The sequence below is a fragment of the Triticum dicoccoides genome, chromosome 4B (genome assembly GCF_002162155.2).
Source record: "Triticum dicoccoides isolate Atlit2015 ecotype Zavitan chromosome 4B, WEW_v2.0, whole genome shotgun sequence".
In the NCBI taxonomy this organism is placed as follows: domain Eukaryota; kingdom Viridiplantae; phylum Streptophyta; class Magnoliopsida; order Poales; family Poaceae; genus Triticum; species Triticum dicoccoides.
Genome location: NC_041387.1, coordinates 147,925,322 through 147,937,104, shown reverse-complemented (window position 1 = coordinate 147,937,104; position 11,783 = coordinate 147,925,322). Strand labels below are relative to the sequence as shown.

The 11,783-nt window shown below is 42.9% G+C and overlaps 1 protein-coding gene across 2 annotated transcripts; it reads left to right on the top strand.

Moving 5' to 3' along the window:
• The first annotated feature begins 5,593 nt into the window (after window positions 1-5,593).
• Window positions 5,594-10,496, top strand: LOC119295531. Of its 2 annotated transcripts, none has more exons than XM_037573959.1 (9): window positions 5,594-5,756; window positions 6,488-6,603; window positions 7,013-7,185; window positions 8,938-9,031; window positions 9,247-9,357; window positions 9,483-9,572; window positions 9,856-9,941; window positions 10,044-10,108; window positions 10,190-10,496. In XM_037573959.1, the coding sequence occupies exons 1-9, from the start codon at window positions 5,651-5,653 to the stop codon at window positions 10,297-10,299; spliced, it is 951 nt and encodes a 316-aa protein (XP_037429856.1). In that variant the 5' UTR covers window positions 5,594-5,650; the 3' UTR covers window positions 10,300-10,496. The 2 variants fall into 2 exon arrangements, with proteins under 2 accessions (XP_037429856.1, XP_037429857.1); XM_037573960.1 differs by having other exon boundaries at window positions 5,596-5,756; window positions 6,506-6,603.
• Window positions 10,497-11,783: the final 1,287 nt, after the last annotated feature.

The following is an 11,783-nucleotide window of genomic DNA, read 5'->3' as shown; positions in this document are numbered from 1 at the left end:
CGCGCTGCCAGGCCGCCGTCGCCGCGTGCCCCGGCCGCCGTCGTCCCGCGCGCCGCCCTCCGCCGCCCCCGGTCGGATCCGGTCGACCCGGTCGCCCACCTCATCTCCGGCCTCCTTCCAACCCTGCTCCGGCGAGCCGCCGCCCGCCTCGGCTTCCGTGCCCCAGATCTGGATCGGGTCAAACCTAGGTTGACCCCGAAATCAATCATCTAAGCCATATTTTTCTGTCATATCTTATAGCCCTGTTCATCGCATCATAACTCCGTCATCGTAGCTCCGTTTCATGCGCATAATATATAAAAATATTCATCAGGATGTGCTCTTCATTTTGTTCCATTGGGCCATGTTCATTTTAGGTCATATAGATGCCTGAATCTCTGATGCAAGAGTGCTATATGATGTTAGTTTCTGATTCTTAACAAAATGTGTGCATTTGTCACTTTTGCTACATTTATTGTGTGCATCTTATGGGCATGAGCTCTACATATGTTTTGTACTATGCCATGCCATCTTTACAGAGGTGCTTGCCATGTATTTTTGTGATCAATGTGGTGACTAGCACAAGCATGCAAACTAGGCTTCGTGGTGTTGCTGATTTTAGTCTCTGTTCTGCTGTTATTTTTATGCCATGTAAACTTGATGCTACAGAGAGATCCATGCATATTTTGAGTTACTTCAGTAAGGATGTTTTGAACATATGGTTATGCTCTATCCATTAATGCCCCTGTTTGCAATTATGGAGTAGTCTAGCATGTCATTTTCGTGCTCTACTTTTGCTATAAAATGTTTCCTGGCAGATTGTTTACATGTTATTCAATTTTGCCAAGGTTGTTGTAGTTGAACCTTGCATGCTATGAACTTGTTCTTGCCATGGATAGCTTCATAAATATGTCTTCTTGCTGATGCTATGCTTATCTTGTCATGCAATGACTGGTGGTGAGTGAATCGAGCTCGCGAAGATGCCTTCATAATTCTGTCAATGCCCTGCTTTGTTTGCTGAATCTGTTAACGAAACTTACTATGTTTACATGGGTGTTATCATATCTTCTGATTCTTTTTGGCTCATGGTCAGTAAGGGACTTTTGTTCTATGCTTTGAGTAGAATCATGCCATGTCTTGTTTTGATATTATAAGTTCATGTATCATGTTGATTGCTTGCTCTGAACATTGCTACCTGATGTTGTTTATGCCATGTCCAAGCTGATATCTTTTGCACTTTTGTCATGCTTGTTTGAACCTGCTATGGTGTGATTTAGCCGTAGCTCAGTGTTTCTTTTTTTCAAGCATCACCTGTAGATCTCTGCCATATGCTTTGTTGTTATGTTGGGGTGCTGTAGCATAGTTTCTTGTTGCATGCTAAGTAGCATCGTGCTGTTAATCGCAGATTTGTGTTATTCTTGTTTTGCTTGCCATTTGCAAACCGTGCATCCGTTTCCGGTGATCTTTATATCGGTTTCAACTGAAATCATCTCATCTTTCCAGCGGCATGCTTGGTTTGCCAAGTTGATGCCTTGTTCATCCTTTTTCCTTCCGGAGCCCGCATATGCATTACATATCATATCTCGCATATCATGCCATGTTTTGCATCATGTTGCTTGTGCATTGCATCGTGATTTATTGTGGTTCCATTGTTTGTGTTCTTGCTTTGGCTAGAGCTGGGAGATGAGTACGTGAACGAGGAACCTGTTGAGTACACTAACGAGGATCAAGCCTTCGACAACTCTGAGAGCTTTGCATGCAAGATGACCATACCTTCGATATCACTTCTATCTTTGCTTTGCTAGTTGCTCGCTCTATCGCTATGTTAGCTCTACCTACCACTTGTTTATCATGCCTCCCATATTGCCATGTCAAGCCTCTAACCATCCTGTCCTAGCAAACCGTTGTTTGGCTATGTCACCGCTTTTGCTCAGCCCCTCTTATAGCGTTGCTAGTTGCAGGTGAAGATGAAGTTTGTTCCTGGTTGGAACATGGATATTTGGGGATATCATAATATCTCCTATTTAATTAATGCACCTTATATACTTGGTAAAGGGTGGAAGGCTCGGTCTTATGCCTGGTGTCTTGTTCCACTCTTGCCGCCCTAGTTTCCGTCATACCGATGTTATGTTCCTTGATTTTGCGTTCCTTACGTGGTTGGGTGATTTATGGGACCCCCTTGACAGTTCGCTTTGAATAAAACTCCTCCAGCAAGGCCCAACCTTGGTTTTACCATTTGCCACCTAAGCCTTTTTCCCTTGGGTTTTCACGAGCCCGAGGGTCATCTTTATTTTAACCCCCCCCCCCCGGGCCAGTGCTCCTTCGAGTGTTGGTCCGAAACGGGCAGACTGCAGGGCCACCACGGGGAAACTCGAGGGCTGGTTTTACTCGTAGGCTGACCTATCCGTTGTGCCCTAAGAACGAGATATGTGCAGCTCCTATCGGGATTTGTCAGCACATCGGGCGGATTTGCTGGTCTTGTTTTACCATTGTCGAAATGTCTTGCGAACCGGGATTCCGAGACTGATCGGGTCTTCCCGGGAGAAGGTATATCCTTCGTTGACCGTGAAAGCTTATGATGGGCTAAGTTGGGACACCCCTGCAGGGTATATTATCTTTCGAAAGCCGTGCCCGCGGTTAGGAGGCAGATGGGAATTTGTTAATGTTCGGTTGTAGAAAACTAGACACTTGACTTCATTAAAATGCATCAACCGTGTGTGTACCCGTGATGGTCTCTTCTCGGCGGAGTCCGGGAAGTGAACACGGTTTGGGTTATGTATGTACGTAAGTAGTTTCAGGATCACTTCTTGATCGCTTATAGCTTCTCGACCGATGCGTTGCTTCTCTTCTCGCTCTCACTTGCGTACGTTAGCCACCATATATGCTTAGTGCTTGCTGCAGCTCCATCATATTACTCCTTTTTCCTACCCATGAGCTTAAATAGTCTTGATCTCGCAGGTGTGAGATTGTTGAGTCCTCGTGACTCACAGATTCTACCAAAACAGATGCAGGTGCCGAGGATACCAGTGCAAGTGGCGCAACCGAGCTCAAGTGGGAGTTTGATGAGGACCTTGGTCGTTACTATGTTTCGTTTCCAGATGATCAGTAGCGGAGCCCAGTCGGGATGATCGGGGATCTAGCATTTGGGGTTATCTTCTTTTCATTTGGATTTGACCGTAGTCGGTCTATGAGTGTATTTTGAATGATGTATGAATCTTATTTATGTATTCTGTGAAGTGGCGATTGTAAGCCAACTCTCTTTATCCCATTCTTGTTCATTACATGGGATTGTGTAAAGATGACCCTTCTTGCGACAAAACCATCATGCGGTTATGCCTCTAAGTCGTGCTTTGACACGTGGGAGATATAGCCGCATCGTGGGCGTTACAGACTGAGATGTATCTTATATTACTCTTGTGTCTGTCCCTACGGAGAATGTCAAGCGATGCTTAGTCAAGTCCTTGCAGCTTGCTGCGACTCAGTTACACACGCTGATGACATACACGTGCTCTGCCGGGTTACCTATGTTTATCCATGTACGATTGTGCCACCTTCATTTATAACTAATCATGTTGAGTTGGGTTCTCTATCACATAGTTGCTTCTTTTGTGGAATCTCTATCACATAGTTGCTTGCGACATATTCATACAAGAGCATCTCCAACGCCGACCCGCAAATCTCCCGCATCAGTCCGGACCATGCTATCTGGACCCGGGCGCGTGCCTGTATCAGTCTGCAGCATGGTCCGGCCGCGCTTTCTACCGCAAACCAGAGATAAACATGAGGGAGGTTTACGGAAGTACGGACCGCTGTCACGCTCACTTCTGACCGCCCTGGCATATCAAAAACCCCTTCCCCTCCCGCGTGTGCTTCCCGCCCGTCGCTAACTGCCTGCATTCATGTCGCTATAGAGCACGCCGCTCCACATTGAATGCGGCTCAAGGCGGACATGACCTCTCACTGCCTCTGCCATTAAAGCGGCATGCCGGTCAAGGCACCGCCCGCTGTAGGCGTGGCTGAACATGCCTTCTCGCTACATTGAAACGCCTCCATTATACCCGGGTGGAAGCCGAGAAACTTACACCGGCCACACATATGTTCAGGACAGGACAACATTAAACACAACGTCGGGCAAGCTCCTCCCGTTTGCCCTTTATTTAAATAATGCCATACGCCGGGCAGGAATCGCACCACTCTGTCGCTCCCCATCTCCTCCTTCCTCCATTTCTCCACTCTTTCAATGGCATACGACAAGCAGGAAGATAAGTTCTCCGACATAAAAGCCGGTTGGCTGGCCTACCGAGCCTGGTGGATATGAGCGAGGCAGCTCGCTACTCCAGCTCCCTCGCCTAGGCCGACGGAGCCAGTTGCCGCCCCAAGCCGGCGCGTGATTCAGCAACTCGCCACTCCAAGCCAGCTCGCATAGGAGCGGCGAGTTTCTCCAGGCCGACACGACAGGGAGCACGGTGGCATGGTCATCATCTGCCGTGGACGACGTCGTGTCGTCCGCGCCTCCCATGCCTGCGACCGCACCATCTGCCATCAACGCACGCGTAGCCGCGCTCTACCGGCAGAGGCTGTCGTCGCTTTGTCCCAGGAAGGCCATCGCCGGCGCGTCGCCGGCTTGTACAGCAGGTGATCTTTCCAGTTCTTTATCTTAGACCATCCTGGCACCCGTCTGAGCTCCACGGAAACACCCTTCCCCTCTGGTGGAAGTACCCTCCTTGCCACTCCGATGAGCTGCACAACTGGACTTAGGAAAGATACAGGGAAATAATATGCCTCCGGGACTCCCGGCAGTCCGGTTAGGGGGCTGCCGGACATGGGGAAGACAAAGGGATCCGCCGCGTCCGGCTGTAGACTGTAGTGTATCTGTGTCGTGGGAGTGAGGCTCCGTGTGACTGTGGGTGCACATAGTGTTATCGTTTTAGTTAAAATATGTTCAAAATGTAACCATTCTCGTCCGGTTTGTATGAAATTCGTCATGTTTATATGAAATCCGGTCATGTTGCCATGCGTTTCATCCAGTTTGTTAAAAAAAGTTTGAAATGTATGTGGCTAGCGTTGGATGGCAGCCTCTCGCATCCGTGTCCGCGGACTGGTCCCTTCTGTCTTTGGACGAACATGGGAGAAAATTTACAGGGCGCGGTTGAAGATGCCCTAAGTGGGCCAAAAGTCGCTAACAAGGTCCGGCCAGGTAAAGTGGCGGCCGATTGTACATGTGCCTAGACACACTCGCAAACCAACCTATGTTTGGATGATTAGAGAGATAGTGATATTCTAGCCCATCATGGTTCAAATCCCGATGCTAGCATTATTTTTGGATTTATTTCAGAAATTCCGGCGATGCGCTTTCAGTGTGAGGAGACGTTCTCGTCGATGACATGGTGCCCTACGATGACTTGGAAAATCTCATGATGATATTCCGGCTTAGTCCCTCGAAAATGTTAATAGGGTAGGGTGTGATGTGTGCTTTCATAGGGATGAGTGCATGCGTATATGTATAAGCATTTGCGTCCGTACCGTGTTAAAAAAATACCTAAGACACACTCAGTTTACATTTGCGTGGTTAAAAAATAGCAACAATTTAGCGATGTTGTTTTTCGCGTGAGGCAACTGGCCACCTGTCCCATAGCAGCACACCTGTGTCCCAGAACCAATTTACAAAGCCATGGCGTCGACCTACCACTACCGGCCATATCCTCTCCCATTGACTGCTGCACCCCCAGCGTTCGCATCCCGCTGCCGCTTCCCGATGGCCTCCACCGGCCCCCTCGGTACGTGCTTTTCTCGCAATACTTTTCGAACCTTTAACTTGACCTAGCCAAAATTGGGATGCTACTGTGAAGCGCATGGCGTGCTAGATCAGGCAGGGTTGTTGAAATCGGGAAGGGGCGTGGGCTCGATTAGGTAGAAATGTGCTGAATTCAGCAAATCGCCAGAACTAGTTCTAGATTCCAGACCAGGAAGATCAGTTGGAACATCGCACGCAAGAAATAGCACAATGCGCCAACGGATTCCGGGTTTAGGGGGTTCCCCGATGCAATTCTCATGATAAACATTGACTAGATGCGTATTTTGATGGCTGTTTAGGCTATGTTCTTATTTTAAGGGTAATGCTATCCAGCGAATGTTCCCTGGGAAGGAAGACATTTGCGAATATTTTTCGCTTGCGGGACCATGGCAATTCTTTCAGGCGAACACGGGAATTTTCACAGCAAAATCCCTTCTTTGCAGAAGTTGCCACGTGTTCCTGAAGAAATTGCCATGTGCTTTCGAAGAACTTGCCATAAAAAACGTTCGCAGATGCCATGCTTCCCAGGGAACGTTCGCTGGCTATTGGGGCCCTATTTGTGAGTAGATGCTTCTTCATGTTAAGGGAAAGCCGTCGTCAGCACCCTTTTTTTAGTTCCGTTGCACATGACTCTCCACATGCACCGCTAATTGACAGGGCGCCTGTTTTAATATATCCTCTTTTTTCTTGTATCATTTTCCTTGATGACAGCAGGAGTATCTCATGATGCAGGGGTCACGGTGTCCACATCGGAGAGTGTTGGTCAGAATGACTTGCTGATTGTCGGGCCTGGTGTGCTTGGTCGAATCGTAGCTGAGAAATGGCGACAGGTAGGAGAAGTATCTTCCTCGCTAAGTGGCTCGCCTGTTATATTTTTAAAATATCAAGAACTTTCCTCATACCATGTTGAGCTAATGAAATGATTATTTTGTTGAGAGATTTGAATTTTCCGAGCTAATGAAAGAAAACAATTTGTCATGTTCAAATCAGGTCTTGTTTCTAGTTAAATGGCATTTGTTCCTCATAGCATGTTATCATTTCTCCGGTGGCCTTGGAACTAGTAAATCCTGAAGATATTTTCGTTGAAAAGCAATAACTTTCTAGTTTATTTGATATCTACCATATGTATCTTTTCTGTCTGCAAAACGTGAGAATTGTATGCTTATAATATATTTTGTTTTTTCTTCTTCTTTGTAAATATTGTAAAGAATTCAAGCATAGCTTTAATATATCTTACAGGAGCATCCAGATTGCAAAATTTATGGCCAGACTGCAACCACAGATCATCACAGTGACCTAACTAAAATTGGGATAATTCCCTCCCTGAAGGGACCCAGAGTTGATCAGAAAGTTCCATACGTTATTTTTTGTGCTCCTCCATATCGCACGGATGATTACCCTGGGGATCTTAGGTAAGCAAAGTGTTTGATTGTTTTTTCATCTAAGAATAAACTGGAAGTTTTTTCAAATACAGTTAACTTAATATTACAGTATATTTATTTTGTGTATATGATGGTACATCACGGTGGGATATTTCCTGATAACAAAATGAGCCTTCAAATCGGCATGCTTATAATGTTTGGCGGCATGCATCTAGAAAATAGTTGTGTGCTTAGCAAATGTTGTGGATATAGGAAGTATATATGGCGTGTGGTTATGTACGAATATAGTTTTTTGGACTTCATATTCATATGTTTTGAAAATACAAAAGTATCTGTTATTGTCACTAATCATAGTTGTTCAGAAGGAGCTAGAGTATTTTTCGAATCTGTGTAGATGGTATGTTATTTTAGAGATGCCATATATGTCATTCGGTTGTTTTTACGAAGTCATGCATGATGTTTTCTCTTTACCAAAGACATCTTATATTTAGTGATGGAGGTAGTAGTTTGGATTCATAATCATTGTGTTATACTGCTCTCTAGGATCAAATTAAATTCAAAGAGAAAGAGATGGATGGGGCATGCACTATTTGCAGGAACTGCACATGTATACACTGAGAAATTTGACTATGCTTTTTTTTTGGTAAAAACATGGCTGAGGGTTGCTTTCGTACCTCCATCCATCTCGTTGTATGGAAATTTGATTCTGAGTTTTCCCATCCTTCCTACAGAAATTTGTGAAAATTGAAGCTTATGTTGCAAACTTAATAAACATAAATTAGTCTAGGCTTAAGGTGAATATACCTTCAAATGATCAAGACACTGAAAAGATTAAAGTCACATACATAGAAAGAACATTATATTAAAATTTGGATATTTAGTAGGACGTGAGAGATAATGTTGTTAACACCATCATCGCATGGTACTGTGGACAAATACATGAATCCAATCTATTTTAGCATAATTTACATAAATGGAGAAACGGGAATTTGATCAGAAGTGAGTTCATTGTTGTTGTATAGCGAAACCTTTCCTTGACAAAACCATTCTCAGCTAATAGAAGCCGAGCTATCTATCCAGATCAGGGTTGAACGAAGCGAATGGAAAAGCCAAAGAAAACATAAATCCATTGCGATTAGAAACCAGTGACTCTACAGCCAGGGCTCGATGGCGATGTAAGATAGAAAGAATGGGGAGTTAGGGCTTCGGTTTCCTCTGTAGCCAGTTTCAATTCCAAATCATTTGCCGACATGCGGCTTCCTTCCCTCCTCGAAGCAGGCTTTCGCCCCGCTTTATATATAAAGCATCCCTCGTATGCGTACCTTTATATATCAGACTTATCACAAACTGAGAAACATAAGATGGGAATAGTTCTCGGCCTCTAGGAGTCTGAGCAGAGGTGTTTTCCCCATTATGTCTTATCACTCAAATAAATGCTTTTGTAGTTGCATCTCTAGTTTGTTATATCAACATAATGCACCAGTTGGGGTTATTTTATTATTAATGTGATAAGACTATGTATGAGAACTGCTAGCTTCAATAGTGATTTATACTGTAATGATAATAAATGGGAGATGGAAACTACTAAGATGCGCACTAGGTATTCTTATTTTCCATTGATTGTCAGGATACTCGGAGTGATCGATGATATTTTTGTACATATTAATACATACCCAAGACGAATTATTGATGCAAATAAAATAATATTATTACAATAAAACATGACATGCACTTAGTGTATGAAGGACATGTGCAATATCTTATTTCAGAAAAAATGTGCAGAGTTGCTGCATCAAACTGGAGTGGGGAAGGCTCTTTCCTGTTTACATCAAGTACTGCCGTGTATGACTGCAATGACAATGGATTTTGTGGCGAGGTATAAGTTTAAATCTAATCTAAAGTGCTTATTGTAAAGAATCAAAGTTTTCTTATCTGTTTATTCTTTTTTTGTAAGAAAAATATTGCAGTAAATGATAAATTAGTCGTTTAGTAAGCTGAAGTTTGTCGAAAGCTTTTACTTTTTGGTGATGCTCTGGTATTACCTCCTACTATCTTGATTTTATTTGACCTTTTTCCATTTCACTTTTGTAGGATTCTCCTTGTGTGCCGATTGGTAGGAGTCCTCGGACTGACGTCCTTCTAAAAGCAGAAAATGTCGTCCTCGAGGCAGGAGGCTGTGCCCTGAGGCTAGCAGGGCTTTATATATCCTCACAATGAGGCTACTTTTTATTCCAAACATCAAGCATTGTTAAACATAAAATTTTCCAAACTCTTAATACGTCAGAGTGGAGAGAACCAGTGCAGTTTGTTTCCTTGACTTACCACACAAAAAGGATCAAGGTCCTCATGTTTTCTGGTTGTCAAAAGGAACTGTAGATGCACGACCGGATCTCATAATCAGTATGATCCATTATGAAGTAAGATCTTCTACTTGTTTATTAAATGATAGGATAGTCGCTAAATGAGTTTGTTGCAGTTAGATTGTTTCAACATATCTCAACCCAACCCATATTTGATCAAACCATCCTTGCCCAACTTCATTCCTCTTCACAATTTAAATAAATGCTCAGAATGGTATCCATGCTTATCATTCTATTGACATAATTAATTTCTATCAAGACCGTCTGTTCTGTTGATTACATGTGGGTGAAATGGTATATCAGGGATATGTTTTTTATCATCTACTTGTGCTATTTGCAGGATGCTGCTTCGCTTGGAATTGCCATCATGAAGAGGAGACTTCGCGGGCGTGTCTTTGTGGGCTGTGACAACCAACCTCTGTCCAGGTCACTACAACCTTCATTTTTTTTCAGCTCGCCGCCTGCTCATCTAAGTTCAGTTTTGCTCTGCCTTGCAAGTGTGTTGAGATGAGTTTGGGGGCTTTGCAGGCAAGAAATAATGGACCGTGTTAACAGGAGTGGGAAATTTGATGGCAAGTTTGAGGGCTTCACAGGTTAGTTGTTCAGTCTAGCTGTTTTTCTTGGGGGGTTTATTATACACACGATTACAAAGTCTGCATCTTCCCTGGCTTCAGGTACAGATGGTCCACTGGGGAAGAGGATGGATAATTCCAAAACTCGGGCTGAGATCGGCTGGGAGCCCAAATATCCTAGTTTCACAGAATTCCTTGGTCTCAGCAATTGACATCTTATACCGATTTGATAGCAGATACAATCCGCATTATGAATTTCTTCTACAGTTATCCTAAAGCATGGTACCATACTCGTAGCGTTTTCTTTTTGCGTGGAAACACGGCATATGTATTAATCAACCTGGAAGACGTTGGTCTTGTATGTATTTTTCCTTTCTGAAAATATGAACAAAAGAGCAAAAAAAACGAACTAACCTGCAGGGAGCCACTTGGGCCGGCACAATGTTAGCAACGGAAGGACCTCCTTGAGGCGAGAACTCCTTTGGTCTCGCAACAGGCGATACGTAGCTGCCTCCCTATATATCGCCGGTACCGAGACATAACTTGATCTCGCCTCTGGGCGCGAGGGAGTGGGCCAGCCTAGTACCGTAGCACCTCTAGCTTGATTTCTCTCTCTCTCTCTCTCTCTCTCTGCTGTCTTTCTTATCAGTTTTCACTGTTAACAACAGTTTATTTCAGGTTTTCTATGATTTTCTTTGGTTTCCTTTTCTTATTCGTTTTTTTTAGTTTTTTTGGGTTTCTTTGTTTCTTACTATTTCAGTTTCCTTTTGTTTTCTTCGTCTGTTTTTCTTTTTTTTTCAACACATGTCCACTTTTTTCATACAAATTGTGCATTTTTGGGATACATTAAGAACATTTCTTATACATGTCTAACATTTTTTCAAATACATGATTATTGGTGTCTATATTTACATACGCATTGTATATTTATTGTATACATCTAAAACATTTTAAATACATGTTTATTATTATTTTCAAATACATGTTTTTGAACATTTATCCAAATTAGTGTAAAACATGTTTTCAACGTTGAAACTTTTTTTTAAATGACACAAAACATTTACTAAACTATATATAACATATTTTTAAAATGTCATGAACATTTCCTTGATATGTGTAAACATTTTATAAAAAATTAATATATATATTTTATTGAATGGTACAAAACATTTTCTAAAAATTATACAAACTTTAAAAAAAAATATAAACATTTTTACAAATGTCATGTACATTTTCTTGAAACGTGTTGACATCTTTTAAATGCTGTGAACACTTATTTGAATATTATTACATTTTTGTAAACTAGTACTGTGGCAGATTTTTGCACTATGTTAACATTTTCAAATTCGTGGTTATTAAAAGTCTAAAATAATTGTAAGGTTTTGGAATATATGTATTTAGAATATTTTATAACATTTCTTTCAAAAATATACATATAAAAGGTAACCTGTAGGAAGCTACTTGGGTCGGCCCAATAGTAGCGACAGAAGGCCGCCCTTAAGGCCAGGCCTCCTTTAATCTCGCAACAGGCGATACATAGCCACTCCCTCAATATTAAGCTCTACGTCATCTTTCGAAGGCGCCTCTCTAGCAAGCCCAAGCCTAACAAGAGCATACAGACCACATTAGCCTCAACCTGGAGAAGCGTTTCCTATTCAGCACTTCAGCCGTCTGTTATAGGCCATTTTGCTAACGG